At 54.5% G+C, this 25782-nt stretch overlaps 3 protein-coding genes across 8 annotated transcripts; 2 read left to right on the top strand and 1 right to left on the bottom strand.

Moving 5' to 3' along the window:
• Window positions 1–1182: 1182 nt before the first annotated feature.
• TIGD5 (tigger transposable element derived 5) lies at window positions 1183–3100 on the bottom strand. The gene has a single exon (XM_027452797.3). It carries the CDS (start codon window positions 3083–3085, stop codon window positions 1322–1324), a length of 1764 nt encoding a protein of 587 aa, XP_027308598.2. The 5' UTR covers window positions 3086–3100; the 3' UTR covers window positions 1183–1321.
• Window positions 3101–3600: 500 nt separating this feature from the next.
• Window positions 3601–18186, top strand: EEF1D (eukaryotic translation elongation factor 1 delta). Of its 6 annotated transcripts, none has more exons than XM_038173592.2 (9): window positions 7961–9186; window positions 10448–10574; window positions 11269–11340; window positions 13953–14018; window positions 14844–14937; window positions 15120–15220; window positions 16041–16289; window positions 17138–17332; window positions 18095–18186. In XM_038173592.2, exons 1-9 carry the CDS (start codon window positions 7961–7963, stop codon window positions 18131–18133), a joined length of 2169 nt encoding a protein of 722 aa, XP_038029520.2. In that variant the 3' UTR covers window positions 18134–18186. The 6 variants fall into 6 exon arrangements, with proteins under 6 accessions (XP_027308596.1, XP_027308597.1, XP_038029520.2 ...); XM_038173593.2 differs by having other exon boundaries at window positions 13956–14018; XM_027452795.3 differs by lacking the exons at window positions 7961–9186; window positions 13953–14018 and adding an exon at window positions 3601–3711.
• Window positions 18187–20474: 2288 nt separating this feature from the next.
• NAPRT (nicotinate phosphoribosyltransferase) lies at window positions 20475–25754 on the top strand. The gene is made up of 13 exons (XM_027452793.3): window positions 20475–20733; window positions 21630–21757; window positions 21877–21959; window positions 22315–22445; window positions 22523–22638; window positions 22782–22975; window positions 23088–23228; window positions 23434–23518; window positions 23763–23843; window positions 24080–24182; window positions 24292–24449; window positions 24709–24816; window positions 24917–25754. The coding sequence occupies exons 1-13, from the start codon at window positions 20547–20549 to the stop codon at window positions 24974–24976; spliced, it is 1575 nt and encodes a 524-aa protein (XP_027308594.3). The 5' UTR covers window positions 20475–20546; the 3' UTR covers window positions 24977–25754.
• The last annotated feature ends 28 nt before the right edge of the window (window positions 25755–25782 follow it).

Here is a 25782-nt window from a genome sequence, read left to right on the forward strand (position 1 = left end):
TTTGTGCCACTCCGGGGCAGGATTTTTGGAGATCTTGTGGCATTTCGGCACCCGCGTGGCACAGAAATGCTGCCCGGTGGTGGCACCACGCTGGATGCGTGCCGGGGTGGCTGCTGGTGCTAAAACAGGGATGGGGACGTGGTTTTTGGGGGATGAATCATAAAATCACCAAATATTTCAAGTTATGACCCCACGAGGGCTCATCAAGTCCAGCTGGCTGCGCCAAGGAGCACCCAAAAACCAGACCCTGCGTCTGAGGGCGTTTTGGGATGGGAATAACGCAAAAACGCAAAATCCCCGCTTGTTATCGAGGTTTTGGAAGCTGAGCATCCAGCTGGAGGAGAAAACGGGCTTTAAAGGCCACTTTATGAATTCTTGGACTCAGTTTTTGGGATTGTATTTGGAAACAGGGCTCGGAAGGAAAGGCTGACCCCAGCTTGGAGCGTTTTGGGGACAGACGCAGCGTTTTGGGCACCGAGCTGCCCGTTCTTGGGAGCACCAGCTCCGAGGGACCATTTACAAACGACAACCTCCGAGCGGGAATAAAAATCCATTTAATCTCCAGAAACTCTGAAATCATGAGACAAAGACCCGACACGTAAAAAAAAACACCCATCCCGCCTGCTGACACGGGGCACGTCAGCTCGATTTTTATTTTTTTCCCCTTTTTTTTTTTTCCAACAATTCGGCTAAGTAGGCTAAAATTTTATCCAAATCAGGTCGAGAAACGAGCGGCTTAATTCACATCCGATGCCTCCGGTATTTCACGACAGCTCCGGGAGCTGTTCCTGCTCCCATCTCACACGAGACACAGGGCAAAACAGGAGCCTGGACCCCAAAACTTGGTTTTAGGAGGGCGCTGGGATGATGGCACCTGTGGTCCTGGTGCTAGCGACCCTCACCAGGGGATCTGCAGCTGTCCCCGTGTCCCCGTCCCAATCCAGTGCACGACAAAAGTTGTCCTAAAGCAGCCCCAAATCTCCCCGGTTTCGCGGGAAACCGTTTTTGGCAGCGGGAAGGGCGTTGCCATCCCCTTTACCTCCACGGTCCCGGCTCCTCGTGGGTCTCTCCGTCACCCCATCTCCCCGTGGGACGCCGCCCACCCTGTCCCCATGGAATCTGCGACCAAAACAAAAAACCCCAAAACCATTAGCCCTAAAATATGACTCTCCCCTCTTCAGCCACGGGAACCCACGGGCGTCTTGAGCCTCCTGAACCCCGACTGCCCGCGACGGAGGGGAGCTGGGACAAACGGGGTGTCCCCAACCCCGCGGGTGTCCCCAGGGAGGCGAGGCGGGCGGTAGGCGAAGGGATCCCGGCCCTAAGGATCGGGGTTGCCGGCGCGGTGAAGCCGCTGGGCCGTGCTGATGAGGGAACGGAGCTGCACCAGCTTCAGCGGCCCCACTTGCCGCGGGTCCTGGCCCTCCAGCCAGCGCAGCGCCGTCTCCAACCCTCTGATGGCTTCCCGGGCCGTGGGGAGCAAAGGGGGACCCCCTTCCCCAAGCCCACCGGCCCCCATGTCCCCTCCACCAGCCCCATCTCCGGCAATTTCTTCCTCCTCCTCCTCTTCCTCCTCCACCCTACAGCCTCCGGAGCTTTCCTCCTCGCCGTCCTCGTCCCCGTCGTCCTCCCCGACACCCGGGGCCGCGTCGTCCAAGTGCAGCCAGTCGGCCACCTCCTCGGGAGCCAAGCACTTGTAGGCCAAGGCGGCCAAGTGGGTCAGGTCGCTGAAGACTTTGCCGTCCCCGCCATCCCCGCCGCCTTCCTCCCCTTCCACCCCATCTCCGCGCTCTTCCTCGCCGGGCTGGGGCTCGAAGGCGGCGCGCAACCCCAGCAGCCAACATTTCTCGATGGCGCCGGGGGGGATGAGGTCCCAAGAGAGGCCGGCCAAGTAGAGCATGTCCTTGAGGAGAAAGGACCTCACGAAATCCACAGGGCCACCACCACCACCGCACGAGACGGCCAAACGAAGCAGCTCCCGCTTGTAGAGTTGCTTGAAGGCGGCCACCACCCCTTGCTCCAACGGGGCCGGGATTCGGCCACCCCCTCCGGCCGAGCCACCCCCTCCTCCAGCCGGGTTCTTGGAGAGGAATAGGGCACGGATGGAGCCGTCGGGGGTCTGCAGCTGGGGGAGCTCCTCGTGGCCGCCCCCGTTGAGCGGTGGCGGGGAGCTGAGCAACAACACCGCCTTCTGCTGCAAGCAGCTCCGCCGCAGGTACCGCTTGACGCCCGGCACGAAATCCTCGAAAAACCAAGCCCGGAGTAGAGCCGGTCCCAACCTGGCTTCGGGACCGTAGCGATAACAAGCGGGGAATTTGTCCTGGTTGTGGTGGCGGAGGCTGGGAGGTTGGCGGAGGCCTCCAACCACCAAAGGCTTCAATTTATGGGCGCCGGTCAAGTTGGCGGCCAGCAGGACGGTGACGCGGTGGCGAGGAGCCGGGCGTTGATGGGGCAGCAGCTTCCAGTAGAGCCCGGTGACGTTGGCGTTGTAGATCTGCTCGTCCCCGTAACCCCCAGTATCGGCAACTGGTGATAATGGGAATGAAGATGGTAGCGTTTTGGGGGGAACGGTGGGCGTCTGCTCGTTCTCGCCGTAGATGCGTTGGCTGGAGATGCCGTGGCGCTTCTGCCACCGCCAAAACCAACCGTGGCTGGCTTTGAAGGTGCACTCGGGGCCGTAAATCTGCCGGGCGAAGGCTTCGGCTTGAGCTTGGATGAGAGGACCGGAGAGAGGGACGCCGTGCCGCCGTAAGGCGAGGAACCACGCGTAGACGGCTCGGTCGATCTCTTCTTCGTTGGCCAACCTCATCTTCTTGCGTTGGGTGCCCACCTCCCCCCCCAGCTGCTCCAGGAACCACCTCAGTTTCCCTTCGTCCTTCAACCAACCCCGTAACGTCCCCCCCGGCACCCCGAAAGCCCGGCACACCGCCGCCTGCCTCTCGCCCTTCTTCACCCTCTCGATGGCTCGCAGCTTGTCCTTGATGGAGTACGCCCGCCTCAGCGCCATCTTCACCGACACCCCCCCCTTCACCACCACCTCCTCCTCCTCCCTCTTTTTGCCGCCCCCCCTCCGCCCCCCCGCCATCGCCACCACCCCCCCAGCCTCCTTCTTCGGACCCTTCTCTCCCCCCCGAGCCCCCCTGGTTTCCATTTTAACGCTTTTAAAGCCTTTAAAACCCCCTCCCCTCCTCTGCCCCCCCCCCCGGGCTCGCAGCCGCCCCCGCCGCCATGGGGGCGCGTTATAAGCGGGGGGCGGGGGGGGGGGGGGGGGGGGGGGTTGGCGCCTTTGTCTCCGCTCCCAGCCCCGGCGCTTACAGCGCATGCGCGCTCTCCCCCCCCCCCCCATCATTCGTCCCCCCCCGCCCCGCCGCGCAGTTGGACTCTTCCCCCATTCCCTCCCGTGCCTCTTGGGGGGGTACCATTCGCACCGCGGGGGGGGGCGCCGCGCTTTTTCTCTCCGCCTCCCCACCCCCCTTCACCCTTTATCCTCCCTTTCCTAACGTAACTTAATAAAATAATTCTATCTATACCATTTTTTGCCTGATTTTCCCCTATTATCCCGGTTATCCTCCCCTCCCCTCGCCTCGTCCCCCCCCGCCGCCGCCGCGAGTGGTTCGCGCCGCCCCCACAACCCCCCGCGCGCCACAGGCAGCCCCCTTTTGCCCGGCGGACGCCGAGCGGAGCGGAGCCGCCCGCGCCTCAGCGCCGCCGGTGAGTGCCGCCCCCACGACCCCCCTTTTTCCCCTTTTTTTCCCCTTTTTCCCCTTTTAAACCCCTTTTGGAGCCTCTTCAGCACCTCGCAGCCCAAGGGGGGCGCTGCCCTTTGGGCCTCGTCACGTTTCCAGGCCGCGGTGAGGGGTTTGGGGGGGGTTTTGGGGGGGTTTTCCCTCACGGGCAGCGGTTTTTGGGGGTCCCCTGAGGGGTTTTGGGGTCCCCTGAGGTGTTTGGGGTCCGTTCCCCTCATATTACCACAGGGAACGGGGTTATTTCTTTTTCCCATCCCCTGTGGGGTCTCCTCCTTCTTTTTGTCTCCACAGCAGGGGTGTCCCGTGTGCCCCCCCCCCCCCATGGAGCAGTTTTTGTGGTGTTTTTACCCCTTAAATTTTTTTTTTTTTCCCTCAGAGGGGTGTGTGCTGCCCCTCCCTAAATCCCCGAGCTCCCTTCCCTTGTTATATCAACCCTGTGAGCTCCTCGAAGCGTAATTACCCCCTCACAGCCTCCCCCCTACCCCCCCCCTCCCAAAAAAAAACTATATTTTTTTTTCCAGGCACCTTGAAGGGGCTTTTAGGACTCCCAAACCCCTATTTAACCCCAAACCTGAAGGAGGAGGCTGTGAGAGCCCCCCAGCCCCTTGTCAAGGATATTTTGGGGGGCTCAAGGGGGGGGAAATTCAACCTGGCAGCTCCAACCCTGGAGCCCTGCACCATCCCCACCACCCCCCAATTATCTTTACTTCGTTAAGGGACAGAGATCGGCGTGGATTAAACTCCCTGAAGGCTCCCAGTAAGCTTTACTGGTCGCTGCCACCCCGTTACTGGTGCCTGGCACCGCTCCACCCCCCTGCAGCAGGCTGGGACCCAGCCTGGGCTCTGCTGTGTCAGGGCTCTGCTCGAATCCCTTCACGTTTTCCCTGCTTGTCTCGCTTTGCCCTCTCCTCCTCCTCCTCCTTCTGCTCCTGTTTTTCCTTTATTATCTTTTTTTTTTTCCACCCAGGAAACCCAGCTTCAGCCCTCTGCTTGGGGGAGCAGGCAGAGCCCGGGGGGCTCCCTGTGCCCTTTTGGGATTTCCGAGGATTTGCAGCGGTAGCTGGAGGCGTTGAGGCCGCTCTCATTCCTTTTTCCATCCTTTTTTCCCCTCCTGGCGTTCACCAAAACCAGCACGGGGTCGTCCTTTCAACCACTGCAGGGTTATTTCTTGCTATCCAGGCTGCTGATGCTTCCCAACCGGTTCCAATCTGATGTTCCCAGCCCTTTTGTGCTCAGGACAGAGAGGAAAACACTGTTGCTGGGCTGTGTGGCTGTAACCCTGTCCTCTCCTTCTCTAGGTGTGCCCTTTTCCTCCCTGACTTTGCAGGTATGCTTTTTTTTTCCTCCTCCTTTTCCTCTTGCTGTCGACTGTGCCGTGTGAAGGTGACTTCTCCCCTCCTCTCTCCCCCAGCTGCTGCTTTCCCAAGCCCTGGGTTTGTGTTTTAATTAGCAGTGAGAATCGAGGGGGGAGCGAAGAGGCAAGGATTTAGGTGGCTGAGGTTGTTCTCGTCGTCGTTTCCCTGCCTAAATGTTAGCAGGGAGCTTCCTCTTCCAGCAGAGGTGATTCAAGGAGTGAAACCAGCAAAAAAAAAGCCTGCACCACACAAGCCTTAACGTTTCCTTTCCCTCCTGCTCCCCGTGCTGACCCGGTACCCGCGTCGAGGGAAGGACCAGCTGCTGCTAAATTGATGCTCGGAGTTGACCAAACTTTCTTTTTTTTCACCTGCAGCCGCGGGATGATGCGTTGTGCGCTGTGGTTTTACCTAAAAAATAGCAGGATTTCAGGGGATAATGCCGCCAAACGGCTTAAACCCAAAGCTTACACGGAACAACAATAAAAAGGGTGGACAGACGGACAGCAGGGACCTTTTCAGGGCGTTTTTTTAACTCTGGGAATTGTCCTGGAGCTCTGGAAGGTTTGTTCTGGCTCGAAACACGCGGGAAGTGGGGAGCAGAGAGTGAAAAACCCGTCGGGTTTTTGGTCAGAAATGTGTTTTGGTCACAAATGTGTTTTTTTTTTTCTCATTTCTTGGTTATAAACTCATTGAAAATGGGGTTTTTGACCCCGATTGAGCCTCAGCTTTGGCCACCGCGGGACCACGAGTGTCTTGGGCGTGCTGATGCCTCTTCTGGGTGGTGTTTCCCTCTGCAAAACCCTTCCCCGGCCAGAATCTCAGGAAACCACAACCCTTTGAGTTCCTCCGAGCTAAAATCTGGGGAATTTGTGGTCGTTTGGGCTTGGGGTTTGTTCTCCCGTGCAGAACCGACCGGTTTGGGGTGCTCGGTGACCGGAGGATCCGCGTCTCGTTGGGCTGCAGAGGTGCAGCCCCGTGGCTCTGGCTCCATTAATTAATTCTGGAAGGATTCTGCGAGCTCGCACGCATCATTTTGAGGATTTTTCTGAAAAATTAGGCTGAGCGTTGGCACTAGCACCCAATTCCCATCTCATACCTAAATTGCTGTGCGGATTGCTGGCTCGAAATTACCCCAAATTCACGACTTGACCCTACAATCCTTAAATTTTCGGGATTTATTTAAGGATTTGCTCTTTGTCCTTGCTTACCTTAAACCAGGAGCACCCGAGCTCCCCTTTGTCACCTGCTCTCCCTGCTCCCTGTCATCACCGGGAGTCTTTTTGCATAAATACATTATAATTATTGCTTAAAATTAAAGGTAATTGGGTGTCTGTGGTGGTGCAAGCTGAAGATGCATAGTTCTGGCGAGTCACCCAGCTGTAAGTTGAATTAAATATATGATCTTACATATTATGGGGGCAATTAACTTGATTTTAATACATTCAGCTCTCGTTTGTGTCCTTGCTGCCGAGCTGCTGCTTGGAAATCTCTCTTAACTCTTTTTATTTTCTCTTAATGCTGTCGTAGGAGTGAAAAATGTAAGTACTCCCAGCCGTCCCGTGGAAAATTCGGGGTGTAGAGATGCTGGCCTGGAGCTTTTACTTTCTTCCTTTGTCGCCTGGGAGAAATCAGAGGAGTAAAATTCAGGTGTAGCTCGCAGATGTTGCCTCGTCTTGCTGCTCCCCTCCAAAAATCCCCAAAATTGTACCAAAAATTGGTGCATCGATGACTTAAATTCACTGCTTTACTCATTTAAACTGCATTTTTTTTAATAAAGCTTCAAAAGACAAAGATTTTCAGTTGGAATATCAACCAGTTGTCGCTCCCTGAGCTCCAGGCTCGTAAAACCTTCCTGGAACTGCGAGCCGTGGCTGAGTCCTGGCAGATATTTCGTTGCTGCCTGAGTTTTGATCTGTGCCAGGCTGCCAAATGAGCCGCAGTTATGAAACCCGCAGCTGTCTGTCGCTAAAAGGGGAGCTGAGCTGATTTAGGGGCACTTGGCCTCCTGTTTCTTTTTATCCAGGGGTCTGACCACGTCGTCCTGCTCGTTAGCTACGTGAGAAAGAAATTCTATGCTTAAAATTTTATTTCTTTTCCCATTTCCAATGCTCTGCATCTCCTAGAACCTGCCCGATTATTTTTTTTCCCTGTCCCGTAGGATTAAGTCAGGAAAACCCAAAGCACGAGCAATGTTTTTTACCCGAACTGATCTTTTTGTGTAATCTACGTGAACAATCTCCAGCTCTGGGTCGCTTTTGGTTCACCAGCACCCTGGGTTTTGACCCCAAATTGTCATAATTTCTCCGTCAGCTCCCCCTGCTGGCTTTCTGCTAGCAAAAACCCAAACAGTTGCGAGCAGTGACCTCTAAAAAATCCTCAGGAATTAGGACAACTTACTTTTTTTAGCAAATCAGTGCCTGGTTGATGATACCTAGCAGGTAATTAAGCGCTAACCTGCTAATTTGATCCAATCTCTTACATCCCAGGGCTTTGAGCAAGACCCCAGCAGCCTTATTTTGGTGGTTATCACCCAAAAGCGAAATTCGAGGTGACTTCAACCAGCGCCTTTATTTTTTAAATCATTATATAGTTCTCAAAAGAGAAGTGTTTTGAGGAGGAATCCGATTTGTCACAAATTAAGCATGTTTGGAGGCGGTTTCGCTTCTCTGAGCTACAATTTTTACCAAATAAAAAAGAAATAGCTAAATTTTTAGGCTCTTAAATTTGAATTATGACAGCACGGTGCCTTTTTTCAGCTCTCTGTTAATTCCTGAAGCCTGCATGCCCTCGCTTTGTTGGCTTTTGCCTCGACTACACTGTTGTGCTTCTCTTTTTTTAATGCTGCCCCTTCTTTGGAAGATGAGGACGAGGAAAACTCCGTGCCCGGTAGAGAAAGTTTGGGTGGACAAACCCAAATACGACGAAGCCGAGCGGCTGCACTACGAGCGCGAAGCCATGCTGGCCGCTGCCCCCGAGGAGTGCCCGGAGCTCGAGGCTGTGAACGGGGTCCTCAACGATGAGGGAATCGTCGAGGGTGAGCCCAAAGGGGACCCGAAAAGAGGGAGGAACGGGAAAAAGCAGAGGAAGAGGAAGAGGTCTCCTAAACCCAAAGGCGCGGCGGTCCCCAAGGCGGCCGATTCGGTCCTCTCGGGTTTGTCCACGGAGCACGTGTGGTTTGAGAAACCCTCCCAGGATCATGCCGAGAGCTTATCCAGGAAAAAAACGGTGGATTTGCAGAGCCAGGAGGCGGTTGAGACCCAACAGCCGGCGTCTAAAGCTGCCCAAACCCTTCCCCAAAAACCGCGGATGCTCTCGGCGGCCCTGCCCTGCACCCACGGCAGCCTGAGCGCCTGCCACCACGTGCTTCAGGGCGTTTGGCTCAACAAAGCTGACTTCGAGAAAGCCGAGAAGCTTTTCGTCCAGAGGTCTCAGCTCTTCGCTCCTCCGAACCTCCTGGCCATCCCCTCCCTCGTGCCCAGCGCCGAAAACGTGGGCTCGAGGACGCCGGATGAAGGTTACGGGACAGCCCTGCCCACCCCCGCTACTCCGAGCTTGGCTCCGGACCTCGTTAGCTCTCCTCCTCCTCCCCTCGATGCCCCTTTGCAGGATTCCCTCCACCCGACGGTGAACGGCAAGCCCCAAGCTTCGAGTTTTCAGGCTCTGGTCTCGGAGGTGTGGTTGGAAAAACCTCTCTACGACGGTGCCGAGAAGAGCTTCTACGAGAACATGTTCGAGGGTGCCCCGGCGGAACGCGTCGACGGCCCCGAAGCCTCCAAAAAACCCCAGGGGGATGGGAAAAACCCCGGCAGGGGGGAAAAAGAGGGTCTTGAGCACACGGAGCCCACCGGTTCTCCTCCTCCGAGCAGCACCGAGCACCTCCAGCCTCATTTTTTCTTCCTGCACCAGGACAGCGAGGCCGTGTGGCTCAGCAAGCCCACGTACGACCGCGCCGAGGCTCGATACTACGCCTCCGAGGCTCTGAAAGCATCCAAAACAGGAGAAAACCCGAAAAAACCCCAACCTCCCGTCCTAAAACCCTCCCAGCCAGCTGCCAAACCTCCGAGCGTGGCCGCTCCCGAACCCAAGTAGGAGGAATTTTCTTTTGGGGTGGCTCAGGATTGAGCTCGGCGGCGTTGGCGTGCGTCGGGAGCCCCCCGCGTTTGCGGGCGAAGCGTTTTGGGGAAGCTTCCCCCGAGCCCCTCGCCTCGCGGAGGGGGAAGGCTGCTTGGTTAATTCGTTAGGGAACGGGCCCTGCGAGCTGTTAATTGCGGGGTGAGGCCGGCTGGGTTCCAGCTCGTTGGGGTGACCTCTGGGGGTCACCCAAAATGGAGCTACGGAGCAGCTCGAGGGCAGAGCTCTTGGAAAAAAGCTTCCCTGTGAAGCCTTAAACACACATTTAGGGTTTTTTTTGAACCCTGAAATTTGCTGCTGTAATGAGGGGGAGCTCATCTGAAGGTCAGCGCTCAAATATTACCGTGCAGTTTCCCTCGGAGGGGAAAAAAAAAGGAGATTTCAGGGTTTTTAGGGGTTGTTTGAGAAGTTTTAAGGTGAAACGTGAAAAATGGGGTGTTAGCACCTTCAGAGCCTTTCACCCTGTCCTAATTAGGATAATTTCCCCTTAGCTGGACAGAACCAGGTGTTACGCCTTTTTCCCTTCCCCAGGGAAGTCGGGGTGGGGTAAAATTGGGTGAAATTTGTCTGTTTTTGGGATTCTTTCTCCATAATGATGTCCGGCAGCTCGAGCAGGGTCTTGAGCGCTGGGAAAGGTTTCGAGGTGGTGGAAGACATTGACCTGATGGAGGAGGGTAGGTGAGGAGTGTTTCACAGGAGAGATTTTGGGTTTTGGAGGTGGTTTTGGGGGCTTTTTTTGCCTTTTCTGTCGCTTGCTATAGCCTGGGAACGGCGTGGCCGGGTCGTGATGCTCAATTCTCGCTCCCACCACCTTTTTGGACTGCCGTTGGGTCTGGAGCTGTGTCCGAGCTTGAAATAACACCAGGAACGGGGTCAGGAGTTGCGTTTCACGGGGAATTTCCTCCAGATTTCATCACACGTCAAAAATCACATAGAAAACCTTGCTCTGAGAGGTTTTTTGGGGGGAAGGAGCTGATTTATCATCCCCACTCGGTGCCCTGTGGCCGAATGCAGGTCAGGCGAGGCAGACGGGCGGCCGATTAGCCTGCCCTGCTTTCCTAAGAGGATCCTGCTCGCTTAAACCCCTCACCCCAGAGGGGGGAAACGAGCAGCAGGCACAGAGACCTCTCTTCTCCCATCCCCGCTACAACCTGCCAACCTCAACCTCTTCCAGGACCTCACTTTGTGTTCTTTTTTTCCCTTTTTTTCCTGCAGAAAAATGGCAGTCGAGTTCCTCGCCCACGAGAGGATCTGGTTCGAGAAGTTCAAGTATGACGAGGCCGAGCGGAGGTACTACGAGCAGATGAACGGCCCGCTGGGCGGCTCCTCGCAGCAGCAGCAGGTAAAAGTGTGCAGAAGGAAATTATCCACCCGGGACTGCGTTTCTGTACGATTTCCACTCGGGGTTTTGCTTTTTTCCAAGGCTCCCCGAGCTTTCTGCCTGCAGTCCTGGAGCTGCTACGCTTTTCCTGGCAGGGGTTGCATCAAATAGAGGAGGTGATGTTGGAAGGGAGGTGCCAGGACCCCAAAAAGACCAGAAATTAGGTTCCTCTCGTTGTACCCTTGCACTATTAAGCCTGGAAAACTCATCCCACTACCGATGACCTGGAGGGGAGGAGTGGGAGCACCTCAAAATATTTTTCCCTCGATTTTTTTAGTCCCAAACGTCTCCCTTTTAAAGCCCGGAGCTGCCCTAACCTCTTCCTGCGACACAAAAAGGCTGCTAACTGCTTGTGCGTTGAGTCTGTTCCCTAGAAAGCTTCTTAAAGTTTCCCTTTCCTCTCTCTCTCTCCCCGGGGTGGTGAAGGGGGAAGCTTCTTGCTGAATTTCCAGGCATTTTCCCCCGTTCCTGCTGCTAGGGGAGCGGTGGAACAGCACCAGCCAGCGCGTGCTGAATCCTTGGAAGGAACCCTCCCCCAGTTCTTACCCTTAAATTATTTTTTAATTAATTTTCCCTGACCGGTTTCCCGCGTTTTCCTACTTTTTTTTTGGAAAAAAAAGAAAAAAAACCTCGGTTCTTTCTGCACTGTTTGCAGGAGAACGGAGCCAGCACGATCCTCCGCGACATTGCCAGAGCCAGGGAGAATATCCAGAAATCGCTGGCCGGAGTGAGTACCCGAGCTCTCTCACCAGCTGGCTACAATCCCCTCGGGATCCCACTTCCCAAATTTGTGGGGCTGATTTTTTTTATTATTTTTTTTTCAGTTTAGAGGAGAGAACTTAAGGTGTGCGGTGCTGTGTACCACCCGCCTAGCTCCGTCCAGAGCTCGTGCTGCTTTATCTGCTCGCTTGGCTTTGAAAAGCAAACTGGATTTGGGGCGAAATTCTTCAGCTGTGCATTTCTCTGCCTTTTATTTTATTTTTTTCTCCTTTTGGGATGTTAGTTTGTTCCCCCGAGTCTTATCTAACTTAAAATAACCTCGCTGGGCAGCAAAGCACCAAGCTGCTTCATCTCTCGTGGGGTACACTGAGCTGCCACCTTCTCTCTCCTGTCTCGCTTTGGGTTTAGGGGATGTGCCAAAAAAAAAAAAAGGTGTTTTCCAGCTGGGGAATTCAGCCTGGCTGTTGGCTCACCACCCCATAAAAGCCGAGTGCTTTCTGGAGGTGTTTTCGTGCTGATTTCCTGGGCAGAAATTACGGATTTGACTGGGCAGGAATTTTTTCAAGACGAAGCTGGTGGCTTCAATTGAAAAGTGAACTGTTTTTTTGGGTGAAAAAAGGTGAGAAAAGACAGAATGCAGCTGACGTGTCTTGATTTCTGTGCCTGATGGAGATTTCACTGTGCCTGTTGAACTCAGTAACATTTAAAAAAGGGGGAGGAAAATACCTGGAAGGTTTCTAATGCTAATTTCTGACTTCAGCACTGTTTTTTCGGCCAAAAACTTAGGGAAAATAATACCCTGTTTGGGTGCTCAGGAGGATTTATCAGCCCCTATCCAAGATTTTAGCTTGGACTTGGGGCAAATCCGTGGGGAATTGAGCTCCACCTCCAACAGAGCTGGAGGACTTCAGGCACAGAAGGAGTTTAAGGACTCAAAAACCTTTTCAAACAGATCCAGCATCTGGTTTGCCAAGACCAGGCTCAGCCTGAGGACTTCCTTGTCCTGGCCTGCACCTCCTTCATGTGAGAAGCACCTAAATTTGGGATCCCCTGTAACGGGGAGGACTGGGGGAACTGGCAAAACCCCAGGCTAAAACCAGAACAGAGCTGAGAGTCAAGTCCTTTGTCCCCCTGCGGTGTTTCTTGGGGGATTTAGCATTGAATATCAACAATTATTCTGCTTTTTTTCCTTTCCTGCAACGAAGACTCAGTGGTTTGAGGATTTAAGGCTAAGTTTGAGCAGCAGGACCTCAAATTGGGAATTTGGGGCGTGATAAAAAGTGGCTTTGGGTTCTCCAGCGATGGCTCGAAGGGAAAGCGTTGTGTTTCTCCACGAATTTTCATATCTCAGCAACCTGAAGCAGTAAGCCACAGCTGGATCTTCTCTGCTCTTGTGCGGGTTAGAAGAGCTCAGATGTTGAGAAATAAAGCTGAAACCTCAAGATTTTTGTAGGGTTTTTTTTTTTGTAGCTTTCATTTCTGAAGAGTTATTAACCTTGGACAGCCACGCTGTAGGGTAAGCTTGAATTCAGAACGTGATTAACCTTCGTTTCCAGGTCTCAGAAGGCCAGGTTCTTACTTCTGAACGTGCAGAACAGCCCAGAATCACGTTTTCCTAGTCAGGATTTAGTCTTTCCACCTGAATACGCAGAGTTCTGGTCAGGAATGTAAAGGTGAAACGAGCAGATGTGGTTTTAGGGCGATGAGGAGGTGGGAGATGAGCGCTTATCCCCGTGAAATTCAGCCGAGGCTGACTGCAGATCTGCCTCAGCTGGTTGGTGGTGGTCTGAAATGTTTGCTGGAGTGCTCCAAAGAGAGCATGGAATTTGTCGTGCCCAAAATTTTTGTTTGCACATACCTTTCATCCTGCTTTGCATGGTCATCTCTGCTTTGAACCGTCACCCCAGGCTGTGTCCTGCTAGATCACTGACGCTTTCCCAGACCAAATTTTGGAGACTGCAGCGGGCAGGGAGAGGTCCTACAGGTGGGGAGAGATCCTACAGGTAGGCACCTGTGCCACGTCCAGAAACACATCCGTGTGCACGAGTGTCTTTGCCAGTTTTTCTCCTTTGTCAGTGTTTTCTCTAATTTTTAAAGTAATATTTTAGAGTCGTGCTTTAGAGGACCAGATGCTGAAAGCCTCTTGAGGCTAAGAGAGCAGCTTCTGTTTTCTGTCCTTTGCAATAAGCAAGGAGGTTCCCAGGGTTTTAATTTGCTTGGGTGGCTGAATTTGTGAATTTGCCATCTCCCAGGGGTTTGGTTAGCGGCTGCCAGGCTGGCAAGACTTGAAATCCTTCGATATTATCAAGGTAGAAGAGAGAGAACTCGACTCGTGTCGCCAGACACGACTAAGAGCATGCTTTAGGCGTCTTATCCTAGCTCTGCCTCCCAGCTGAGCGTGTTCTGCAGGCTCTTGAGACGTGCAGCGAGAAGGTGGATGAGTTTTTTTTAAGCAGGCTTTGTTTGGTGTGGAGTTGGTGTGCCGCTGACTCGTTGCTTGGTGAATTTTCCCGCATGTGGATCCCCGTCCTGCACTCCAGCTGCCCTCCAGCATGAGCAAAACCCTTTTTTCATCCTCTCCTCGTTGAACCAAACCCCCAAACCTCTTGCCCTTTCCAGCAGAAGACAGCCCCGCGGAGCAAAGAAGCTCCTGCCCGCCAAAAGAGGCAGTCGGGCCGCTCAACTGTAAGTCACCCGTGCATGGATTGAGCTGATTTTGGGATCTGAGAGGAGGCTGCAGGGAGAAACAGCTCCATTTCTTGGTCCTTACCACGAGGAGCATCTGAAATTCCACTCGTGGTTGTAGTTTACCCCATACAACAGGGTCTTGCCAGCATTTAGGGGCTGCAGATCTGCGCTTGGCGTCCTGAACTGCTTTCCCTCTGCCCCCCTGTTCCTTTTTCTTCATCTCAAGTGACTGCTGAGGTACCAGGAGCACGTCAGCTCTGCCAGAGAACCACAGTGATTACATGCAGGGTGCACTCAAATACAATTTTTTCTTACTGTGTTCACTTATAAATGGCACTTGAGGCATGAAGGGCTGCATTTTCTTCCCTTTCACCGCTTTCAAATAGCAGATAAGGGCTTGTTTTAAAAAAGAAGCCTTTTTTTTATTATTTTTTTTTTGCTGTTAAATACTTTTTGAAGCCGAACCGCTGTCGTTGTTCCCTCAGGACGTGTTAAAATCAGTTCAGTCCTCTTTGAGAGGAACCAAAGGCCGGACTGGGGTAAGAGCTGGAAGAGCTCAGTGTGAAACGTTCAAAACTTTGTGTGTGTTTAGTGGTCTGAGACTGATTTCATCCCCTGCTCATCATTGCCAGCTGGAATTTCGTGAAGTTTGATGCTTCGTTCTGTAGAGCTTGTTAAATTGCCTTCAAAGCCTTCAGATATAATGGCCTTGTTCTTAGATGGGCTCTCAAATTTTGTTTTCCCAAAGTCTTGACCTTTTGTTTCGCTGTTTTGTGGGAGTAGCTGGACAAATCTGTTTCATCTCAATTTTCCTTGTTGCAGAGCGCCAGCACCACCTCTTCGGGGCCCGGCGACCAAAATGAGCTTCTTTCCAGAATTTCTCACCTGGAGGTAGAAAATCAAAACCTTCGCAGTGGTAAGTAGGAGAATCTCCTGGTATGAAAGCAAAAAACCAAACCGAGCGGGGTCCTGCTCCTGTGGCTGGTCTCCTTTATTAACCTTGGTGTGCCTGGTGATCTTAAATCCCACTTTGAGCAAGAGCAAATCTGTCTTGAGAGCCTACAAGCTAAAGTTCTCCCCCCTCACCCCTTCTTGCAGTCGTAGCAGATCTTCAGATGGCCATCTTCAAGTTGGAAAGCCGCCTGAATGCTCTGGAAAAATCTACCTCCCACCAGCCCTCCCCAGTTCCACCGACCCAGGTGAGCCTCAGCCAAGTTCTCTTCTCGAATCCTTCGCTGTCACAAAGTGCTGGGTCATTTCTGAGGCCTCCTGCCTGGCTGCTGAGGATGAAAAAGAAGAGATGGAAGAGTTTAGGAAGAGCTCGCTGCTGCTTTTCAAGCAGTTTTGGCGGCTGCTTTGTCATCTTTCCCTAATTGGTATGTGTAGAAAGAAGACAAAAAGGCAGTTTTTTCTGCCCAAAGACAGAAAAACCATGCTAAGAGATTTCAGCAAAGGAGAGAGCTGACACAGATCTGTGGAAGTTTGGAGCTAACAAATATTTGGTAAGGGTTTAGCCCACGGTGCTGCAAGTTTCTCAGCACACACCACGTAAAAAAGCGCCACTGTTAAAATAAGTGAGCAGAACTGGTGACTTTTATTTTTTTTTATTTTTATTTTTAAACAAATCTTCCTTGTTAGAAGGAAACCTTCCTTGTTAGAAGGTTTTCAGGGCAAGATATGGTCTCCTCTAGATAAATCCTTGTCTTGGGGCCTGTCGTAAGGCTGATTTGTAAGGCCAGGTTCCCAATAGCTCTCCCCCCTTTATGTTCTAGATAAATTGAACCACTGAGTCCTTAAGAGAAGGGTCAGCTCTTGGCTTCGGGGTATTTTTTTCTCCATGAATATTTTTTTCTCTATGAAGCACAGCTGTGTTGGGATAGCTCAGAGGTCTGCCTTTAGCAAAGTAGGCTTCTTTTCCTGAGTTTTTCCTGAGTGCTGCTGTGATATAACTTCAGGCTAACGTTCTCCTGTTTTTTTTTTTCCTTAATACAAACTTGAATCCACGTCACCCCGATGAAGAAAGTGGAACCCTTCAGCGTTCCCTCCAAGAAAGTGGAGCTGCCATCTGCTTCACCTGCGAAGAAAGCCGAGCCAGCCGCCGCAGAGGAAAATGACGACAATGACATCGACCTTTTTGGCAGTGACGATGAAGAGGAAGACCAAGAGGCTGCCAAGGTCCGGGAGGAGAGGCTGCGGCAGTACGCGGAGAAGAAGGCCAAGAAACCAGGTCTCATTGCCAAGTCCTCCATCCTCCTGGACGTGAAGCCGGTGAGTAAGAGCTCCTGCGTGAGGCTGCATGTCCCGTGCAGGAGGCTTTAAAACATCTCATTTTCACAACTATTGACTGGGGATAGATCTGACCTTCACGTTTCCAAACGAGGGTTCAAAATGAGGTTGGGTGAGCTGGGATCTGCAGCACTTGAGCTTCTGCTCTGGTCCTCGGACCATGGCAAGTGCTGGCTGTTGGCTGAAGGATCCCTCTCTGAGCAGGACTGGCTCCTGCCTTTGAAGAAAGGACTTTAATCAGTTAAACCAAACCCAAATAATGTCCTAAAAATGAAAAGAAACCCGTTTTTGTCAAATTGTCACTGTAGAACCAAACTATGGGCTGTCTAGTGCTCCATTTGCACAAGAGAGTTGCCTTTGGTAAAAGTTGCTTTAAAATGAGGGCTTTGAAACAGGGATGTTGCTGCTTCAGAGGGATCCCCCCTGCATCCGCAGGGCCTGGAGGCAGAATTAAAGCAACGTGTTTTGTAGCATTGCTGCAAAATTTAGCTCCTCTGACCCCTTCAGCTAATTCTGGCGAAAATAACCTCCCAGAAAGGGCAGTTTGCATCACCTGAAATGTACTGAGAGGAGGAGGAGAGGAGTGGTGAGTGTTACCTGTTGGTCAGACTGCACACAGATGTGTAATAAAACAACTGCCTGCATGTTGATTGATCAGGCTAAGCTGAGATAAGGAGGATGCCTTAATTTTTGTGGGATGGGGGCTATCGTGCACCCCCGTTTGGTTTGAGGGGGAGGAGATCGTGGAGTCCTCAGTCACTGGCCACCTCCTGGGGCTGACGGTGACATCTAGGAGAACGTTTAAAGTTCCAACTTGGTGCCTTTTGCAGTGGGACGACGAGACTGACATGGCCAAGATGGAAGAGTGCGTCCGCTCCGTCCAGATGGATGGGCTGGTGTGGGGAGCCTCCAAGCTGGTCCCGGTTGGCTACGGTATTAAAAAGCTCCAAATCCAGTGCGTGGTGGAGGACGACAAAGTCGGGACTGACATCCTGGAGGAGGAGATCACCAAGTTTGAGGACTACGTAAGTCTTTTTGTGAGACTCCTAGCCCGCAGGGTTACTTCTAATACTTTGGCAAACTTGGGTTTCGTATAGAAAACCACGTGGAGTGATATCTGTGCCTGCTGAGATACTCGTGTGTGTATATATTTAATTCTGCCTGACGTAGATACCTCGCAGATACTTCACAGAGCCATTTTTGCAGGCTCTTGCTCCTCACCACCCAGCCTTAATTTGAGGAGCCCCACCAAATGCGTGTGTTTAACCCTGGTGGCTGGGGCTGGAGATGTGTCCATCCCCATCCTGCCTCCAATTTCGTGAAAATTGGCAGCAGGAGCTCCAGCTCTGTGCCAGATAATGCACAGATTTAGTAGTTTTTCATGCTTCACCACTGGAAAGGGGAAGCAGCAGGCCAAATACCTGTTTTTATTCATTTTCCTTGCATACTTTTTTGCTTATATTTACAGTAAATCAGGAACTGATCTTAGGCATGTTGCTAGAAGCTAAATATGGATGTTCTTCATCAGCTGGACTGCCTAAAGATTCGTGCAATGATGAGCACAGTGTGGTGTCCTGTTATGACTGGTGTTACAGAAATATTAAATAACAATCCGTGAAGGTGGCTCTCAGCACAGCTGGGGAGCTGGCCTCAGAGCCCTGGGCGATGCTTGATCTGTTTTTGAGCAGAACTAGTGCATGCTGTGAAGGAATCCCCGCTGTGAGTGCTTCCTTTTGTGTCTGAAAACACCTTGGTGACCTCTAGCTGCTGTTCTTGTTCTCTTGCAGGTGCAGAGCGTCGACATTGCTGCTTTCAACAAGATCTAGAAGCAAACCTGTATCCTCTCTGAAACTGTAACTAATAAAGATCAAGGAATGCAGATTGTATGTTTTTTTCTCTCCTGAGTGTAGCCTCCCCAAAGTGATGTCTTGAAGACTTTGGGTGTTTCCCTTCATAAAAGGAAAGACCTCAAGATGTGTTTCTGTGTTGAAATGAAGGTCTGCTACTACTACAACAAAAAAAAAGCCACTGAATTTCCTCTTTAATTTTCTCCTTGCTGCTTTTGATACCCCGTGCGGGTCGCTTCAGCCGATCCTTTGCTTCCTGAGGAGCTGGGGCTGTGCTGAGCGTGACCTGAGAAAGGGGAGGTGGAATTTCTAACCGTAGGCCAGAGTCCTCTGTCACGGTGCCAGAGTCCAAGGTCTGGGTGCGGGCTGCACGGCACCAACACGGAGCAGATGAGAAGCACCGTGGAGCCCCGCTGCGACCACGGGATGGAGTTGCAGCAGCCCCCAGCCATGTGGTGATGGCTCCAGTTCCCAGGAGCCTGGTGTGTCATGGGTGCTGCTGTCCCCAGAACTTTATGGGGCTGGTGTCCCATCTGCTGGCACATCTGGTGTCCTTTGTGCCACATCTGGTGGCTGGATGGGCCCGGGGTCCTTGGTGTAGTGATAATTTTGTGTGGCTTGTCATCCCTGGAGCCCCACATGCCTGTAGCTGCATGTTCAGAGTCCCAAGTGTTGTCCTGGCTGGTGTCCTGTATGTTTTGTCTCATGTCCTGTTGTCCCCAGAGCCCTGAGTGTTGGCCCACCTGGTCCCATAGGTGCCTGGTGCTGCATGTCCCGTGTCTCAGCTGTGTGGTGTCCCGTGTGCTGTACCCTCTGTGATGTCCTGTGTCCTATCCCTGATGTCACATGTACTATACACTCCATGATATCCTATGTCGTATCCCTGTTTTTTTCATGTCCCATATGCTATACCTTCTATGATGTCCCGTGTCCCACATGCTGCCGTCCCTAATGTCCCATGTCCTATATAATCCATGATGTCCTGTGTCCTATCCCTGATGTCCCATGTCCTATATAATCCATGACGTCCTGTGTCCTGTCCCTGGTGTCGTGTTTCATGTGCTACATGATCCATGATGTCCTGTGTCCTATCCCTGATGTCCCTTGTCACATATACTATGCACTCCATGATGTCCCGTGTCCTATTCATGATGTCCCATGTCCTATATAATCCATGACGTCCCGTGTCATGTGTTTCATGTGCTATATGATCCATGATGTCCTGTGTCCCATGTACTATACACTCCGTGATATCCTGTGTCCCGTGTCCCATACACACTATGATGTCCCATGTCCCACATGCTGCCATCCCTAATGCCCCGTGTCCCATGTACTATACGCTCCATGATGTCCCGTGTCCCATGTCCTATATAATCCATGATGTCCTGTGTCCTATCCCTGGTGTCATGTGTCCCATGTACTATGCACTCCATGATGTCCTGTGTCCCACAAGCTGCCACCCCTAATGTCCCATGTCCTATGTAATCCATGACATCCCATGTCCTGTCCCTGGTGTCATGTGTTTCATGTGCTACATGATCCATGATGTCCCATGTCACATGTGCTATATGCTCCATGACCTCCTGTGTCCTATCCCTGATGTCCCATGTCACATGTACTATGCACTCTGTGATGTCCCGTGTCCTATCCATGATGTCCCATGTCCTATATAATCCATGACATCCTGTGTCCCATCCCTGATGTCCCGTGTCACATGTCCTATGCACTCCATGATGTCCCGTGTCCTATCCATGATGTCCCATGTCCTATATAATCAATGATGTCCCGTGTCATGTGTTTCATGTGCTACATGCTCCATGACCTCCCATGTCCTATCCCTGATGTCCTGTGTTACATGTATTATGCACTCCGTGATGTCCCGTGTCCTATCCATGATGTCCCATGTCCTATATAATCCATGATGTCCCGTGTCACGTGTTTCATGTGCTACATGATCCATGACCTCCTGTGTCACATGTGCTATGCACTCCATGATGTCCCGTGTCCTATCCATGATGTCCCATGTCCTACATAATCTATGATGTCCTGTGTCCCATGTACTATACACTCCGTGATATCCCGTGTCCCATGTCCCATACACACTACGATGTCCCGTGTCCCACATGCTGCCACCCCTAATGTCCCCTGTCCCCTGCACTATCCACCCCATGACATCCCCCGTGCTCCCCCTCCTGCTGCCCCATGCCCCCTTCACACTACCCCACACCCCACACCCCACCTCCCCCTTCCACACCCCACATCCCCTCACGCCCTCGTGCCCTATGCCCCAACCGTCCCCCCTCAAGCCACTACGTTCCCTCTCGCCCTCTGCCCGCCCCGTTGTTCCCTGCCAGGCCATGACTCCCAAGCTCCCTCGCGCCGTGTGGCGGCCATGGCGTTGCTGACGGACCTCTACCAGCTCACCATGGCCTACGGCTACTGGCGGGCCGGTCGCCACCGCGTCCCCGCCGCCGCCGAGCTCTTTTTTCGCCGCGAACCCTTCCATGGGGCCTTCGCCCTGAGCGCGGGCCTGGCCGAGGGGCTCCGCTTCCTCCGCGCCTTTCGCTTCTCCGCCGCCGGTGCGTGAGGGACGCGGACGATTAGGGGGACAAGCGGGGGTCGTCGTCGCTTCTTGGGGTTTGGGGGGAAAAGAGGGGGGTTTGGGGGTGCGGGGTGGGGTTGGGGGAAAGGGGGGTGGGGGTAGGGTTGGTGGGGTGGGGGGACGGGGGGGATCCTCAGGGGGGTCCTCAGGGGGATTTGAGGGAAGGGGGGGTTGAGGTGAGGGGACAGGGTTTTGGGGGAAGGGGACCCGGGGGTGTGTTTGGGGGGGGGGGACAGGGACAAACTTCAAAGGGAACTGAGTTTTTGGGGGACGTAGGGGGGACAGGGGGCTCCTCAGGGGGATTTGAGGGAAGGGGGGGGCTGAGGTGAGGGGACTGGGATGTGCCTCAGAGGGTTTTTGGGGACAAGGGATCTGGGGTGGGGGGGGTATGGGGACATCCCTTAGAGGAATCTGAGTCCTCAGGGGGACTGAGAGGGACAGGGACGTGCCTCAGAGGGTCTTGGGGGATGGGGGCTTTGGGGAATTGGGGGGGGGGGACAGGTATGGGGACATTCCTCGCATTCCTCAGAGGGATTTGAGTCCTCAGGGGGAGGTAATGGGGACAGGGACGTGCCTTAAAGGGACTCCTTAGGGGACATGGAGGGACAAGGGGCTGAGGTAATGGGACAGGGACGTGCCTCAGAGGGGCTTAAGGGGCAGGAGTCCTGGGTGGGGGTGTCCCCCCCCCCATGGGAGCTGAGGAGGGGACAGAGATGTCCCTGTGGGGTATATGGGGGGGCCTCAAAAGCACTGTGGGACCTGGTAGAGGGGCAGGGAAAGCCCTCAGTGGGATGGGGGGGGACCCCTCAGAGGGACCTGGGGACGGGATACCCGGTGTGGGGACACGGGCTGAGGTGTCCCCCGCCCCTACAGACATCGCCTACCTGCGCTCGGTCCTGCCTAGCACGACGGAGGACGCCTTCTTCGATTACCTCTGCACCGTGGACGCCTCGGAGGTCACCCTCTCTTCCGTGCCAGAAGGCTCCGTCGTCTTCTCCAGGGTGGGACCCGGGTTGAGCCTCGCAGGGGGAACCGGGGCCCGCCAGCAAACGGGGCTTGGCCACGTCCCCACGTCCCCAAAAGCTCAGGCAGGGAGATGTCACCCCCGCTGTCCCCGCAGGTCCCGCTCCTGCAGGTGAAGGGGCCGCTGCTGGTGGTGCAGCTGCTGGAGACCACGCTGCTGTGCCTGGTCAACTACGCCAGGTAAGGGCCCCTCCTGCTTTTTGGGGACGCCCTGGCTGCAGAATTCATCCATCCCTTTTGCACCAATTGTCCCTGAACCTCGTCGGTGTCCGAGCTAAGCAGCACCCCGAGAAAATCCCAAAAAATCATCTAGGTTGGAAGAGCCCTCCAAGATCACCCAGCCCAACCCCTGACCTAACCCTAACCCTAAACCCTCCACTAAAGTCCTCCACTAAACCCCATCACCAAATTCTGCGTCTAAACATCTTTTAAATCCCTCCACCACTTCCCTGGGCAGCCCGTCCCAATACCTGACGACCCTTTTGGTGACGAAGCTCTTCCGAAAACCCAGTTTTTTTGTCCCTTTCTCTCCCAGCCTGGTGGCCACCAACGCCGCCCGCTTCCGCCTCCTCGCCGGCCCCGAGGTGAAGCTGATGGAGATCGGGCTCCGTCGTGCCCAGGGGCCGGACGGCGGCCTGTCCGCCTCCAAATACTCCTACATCGGGGGTGAGTGGTGCCCCCCGAAGCGCCCCGCGGTGCCGCGGCCGTGCCGTCACCCCCACCCTCCCCGTCCTTCCTCACAGGCTTCGACTTCACCAGCAACGTCCTGGCGGGGAAGCTCTACGGCATCCCGGTGCGCGGCACCATCGCCCACTCCTTCATCATGTCCTTCACGGCGCTGGAGGAGGTGCAGCCCAAGGTGAGCGGGATGGGACACCCCAGCTCCGGTCACAGGACCCCGTGTGTCCCCCTACGGGATGCCCCATGGAAGGGCAACGGGGCCGCTGTGGGATGCGCGTGGTGTTTGGACACCCCGGACGCGGTGCTGATGTCCCCGAGCAGGTCCTGGCACCGCTGGCGGGCGGGGAGCCGGTGGATCTGGTGGTCCTGGCCGAGTCGTGGTTGCGGCGGGTGTGCGAGCTGCTGCAGAGCCCCCCCGAGAAGGCCAACCGGGGCGAGCTGGCCGCCTTCGTGTCCTACGCCATCACCTTCCCGCACCACTTCCAGGGGCTGCTGGACACCTACTGCGTCATGAGGTGAGGACGGACGGGTCCCTTCGGGTCTTGGCCTCCTGCTCAGCTTGCCCTTGGTCCTCACCCCTTGTGCGAAGAGGCCACGGGCTCTAATCCTTCTCCTCGCCCTCTCCAGGAGCGGCTTGCCCAATTTCTGCGCCGTGGCGCTGGCCCTGCACCAGCTGGGCTACCGCGCCATCGGGGTGCGCCTGGACAGCGGGGACCTGGGCCAGCAGTCCAAGGAGATCCGGCGGGTGCTCCGAGCCTGCGGCACCGCGTGAGTCCCCCAAAAAGGGCAGGGAGCTTGCGGAGAGCATCCCCTACCCCGGGTACCCAGCACCTCCTCTGTTGTCCCTGGATTTTGGGGTGGGTGCCCTCTCTGCTCGATGGGGTGCCGGGACACCTTTGGGTGCTTGTTGGCTCTCAAGGCCCCCGGGGCCGTCCTTCTGCTCCCTCCCCAGCTCCTCACTTTCCTTTTCCAGCTTCCAGGTGCCCTGGTTTGGGAGCATCCCCATCGCTGTGAGCAACGACATCAGCGAACGGAGCCTGGAGAGCTTCATCCGGGAGGTGAGGCAGCCACGAGGGGTGACAATGGGGCTGTCACCCTCCTGTGACTCAGTTTCTCCTGCGTAAGAGCAGTTTCCAGGCTGGAATAAGCGGATTTTTGGGTGTGCCAGACAGAAACCAAACATTTTGGGGCAGAGCAGCCTCTGACCTGCCCCGTGGCTCCGGTTTTAGCATGGATTAAAAAAAAAAAAAAAGGAGAGGCAGGATGGGCTGCTGATGGTTGTTGTCTTCTCCGCTGCACCAGGGGAGCGAGATCGACGTGATCGGTGTGGGGACGAACCTGGTGACGTGTCCCCTGCAGCCATCGCTGGGCTGCGTCTACAAGGTAGGAGAGGCAGCGCGGCCCCGCTTGGCTTGGGGATAGTTTATGGGCTTATTTAATAATTTATTAGGTTTGAGGATTTTTTGTTTGTTTGTTTTTTTTAATGATTTATTCGGCTGTTTTGCCTCAGTGGCCTCCCCGACACGCAAGGGGCCACGGAGCTCTGCACAGCTCTTGGCACCAGCTTCGCGTGGCGAAAAACAAGGAGCTCGTCCCCGTAACGTCCTCTTGTCCCACAGCTGGTGGAGGTCAACGGCTCGCCTTGCCTGAAGCTGACGGAGGAGGAGGAGAAGATGACGATCCCCGGGATTAAAGCAGTTTATCGGCTCTACGACGATGCTGGTGAGTGTTGGGACCCCCGCTGCGCTGCTGCCCCGTTGATCCTAAATCCTGATCGCCCCTAAATCCTGCTCCTGGCTTTGTCAGCGCCCTTAACCCAGCACCCCTGCAGGTCACCCCATCATGGACCTCATGGCCCTGGAGGATGAGCCTGCACCCAAAGCAGGGCAGGAGCTGGTGGCCCATGTCCTGGGGAGGAGAGGAAAAGCCACCAAGGTCTGGCCGAACACCGTGGAGCCCTTGCATCGCACCTACTTCAGAGACGGCCAGGTGAGGGGATGGGAAATTCCCAGTTCCCTGGGAAATTCGGGTTCCCAGGGGAGGGATGAGGTTGTGCCCCATCTGAAACGGGTCCCCTGGGATTTTCAGAAGGGTCTGTGGGGTCTGGGCAGGCGGGTGGAGACGTGGTTTGGGGCTGCTCTCAGCCAGGTGGCTCTCACCGCAAAGTTTTGGGGCTTCTGCTGCAAAAACCCTAAAAGGTCGGGGTGGCAGCCCCACGTAGGGACACTCTTTTATCCCCATCCTACAGGTGTGTGAGGTCCTGCCCAGCCTGCCGGAGGTGCGGAACCACGCGCAGACATCCCTCAACCAGCTCAACCCCGCTCACCGCCGGCTCCGCGAGCCGCAGCCCTACCCGGTACGCCCGCCGCTTGATTAATCCCGGTCCCATTCCCAATTTTCTGCCCTTGGGCTCCTGTAGGGTCCCTGGGGACACTCAATGTCCCCTCCTGCACCAGGTGGCCGTGACGGAGAAGCTGCACCTCCTCCTCGCAGAGCTGCGGCAGGCCAAGCAGTGAGGGGGTCCCCGTGCGCCCCCCGCCAAGCCCCCGCCTGGGGGCCAGCGCTTCCCACGTCCTCTTCGGAAGGCCGGGTGATTAATTGGGAATTAATGAGGCTAATGAGGCTGCTGCTCTGCGGATCCCCTCCGAGGACCACGCTGGAACTGGAAGCGCTCCCCACGCGCCCCGGGTGCCCACGGATGGGGCAGGCAGAGCTGGGAGGTGGTGGGGCCACCACGTCCCGGGCTGGGACACGGCGGTGACCGGCGTTGTCACCGCATCGCCTGGGGAGTTCCCTTCCTTCCCTGCCCCTCTCGGTGGCCCTGCCACCCCTGTGCCTTCTGTGGTGGCATCTCCAGGCCATGGGGACCATCCTCGTGTCCCAGAGCCCCCAACGAGGCTCAGCAGTGGCACTAAAATCCCTGCCGAGAAGGTTTCCCACCCACGGAGCCGTGGCAGATGCACTTTGCCCCCTTTCTCCCCTAAGCTTTGGCTCTGTGGCCCCGTTTTTTACCTTTCCGTTTTCTACGAGATCTCCCGAGCATGGAAGGTGGGTTCAGGTCGACCCCCATGACCTCAAACCTCAATTCTTATAGAGGAAGCGGGGCGCTAAGCCCTGCCTTTACTTCATCCAAAGCACAAAACAAAATCAAAGCCTTACACACCGGTGCTGCGAGCACACTGCGTGCCTGCCCCAGTCCTAAAAACCAAACTCTCCTTCAGCTTGAATGTCTAATTCAGCACCTGTCATTTCACTTCGTGGTGTATATTTGAATAAAATTGAAATGAGAAGCGAGCGTGGAGCGATGATAGCAGCTGGGGTG

Source organism: Anas platyrhynchos, chromosome 2 (assembly GCF_047663525.1).
Source record: "Anas platyrhynchos isolate ZD024472 breed Pekin duck chromosome 2, IASCAAS_PekinDuck_T2T, whole genome shotgun sequence".
Taxonomy (NCBI): Eukaryota; Metazoa; Chordata; class Aves; order Anseriformes; family Anatidae; genus Anas; species Anas platyrhynchos.

Excerpts from the sequence above, each read along its gene's own strand:
- TIGD5 (XM_027452797.3), bottom strand. The coding sequence starts at position 3,085 with ATGGCGGGGGGGCGGAGGGGGGGCGGCAAAAAGAGGGAGGAGGAGGAG.
- EEF1D (XM_038173592.2), top strand. The coding sequence starts at position 7,961 with ATGAGGACGAGGAAAACTCCGTGCCCGGTAGAGAAAGTTTGGGTGGAC. Across the intron at positions 11,341-13,952 it reads TCCAGAAATCGCTGGCCGGA|CAGAAGACAGCCCCGCGGAG; the intron begins GTGAGTACCCGA and ends TGCCCTTTCCAG. Across the intron at positions 16,290-17,137 it reads TCCTCCTGGACGTGAAGCCG|TGGGACGACGAGACTGACAT; the intron begins GTGAGTAAGAGC and ends TGCCTTTTGCAG.
- NAPRT (XM_027452793.3), top strand. The coding sequence starts at position 20,547 with ATGGCGTTGCTGACGGACCTCTACCAGCTCACCATGGCCTACGGCTAC. Across the intron at positions 22,976-23,087 it reads GACACCTACTGCGTCATGAG|GAGCGGCTTGCCCAATTTCT; the intron begins GTGAGGACGGAC and ends CGCCCTCTCCAG. Across the intron at positions 23,229-23,433 it reads CTCCGAGCCTGCGGCACCGC|CTTCCAGGTGCCCTGGTTTG; the intron begins GTGAGTCCCCCA and ends TTCCTTTTCCAG.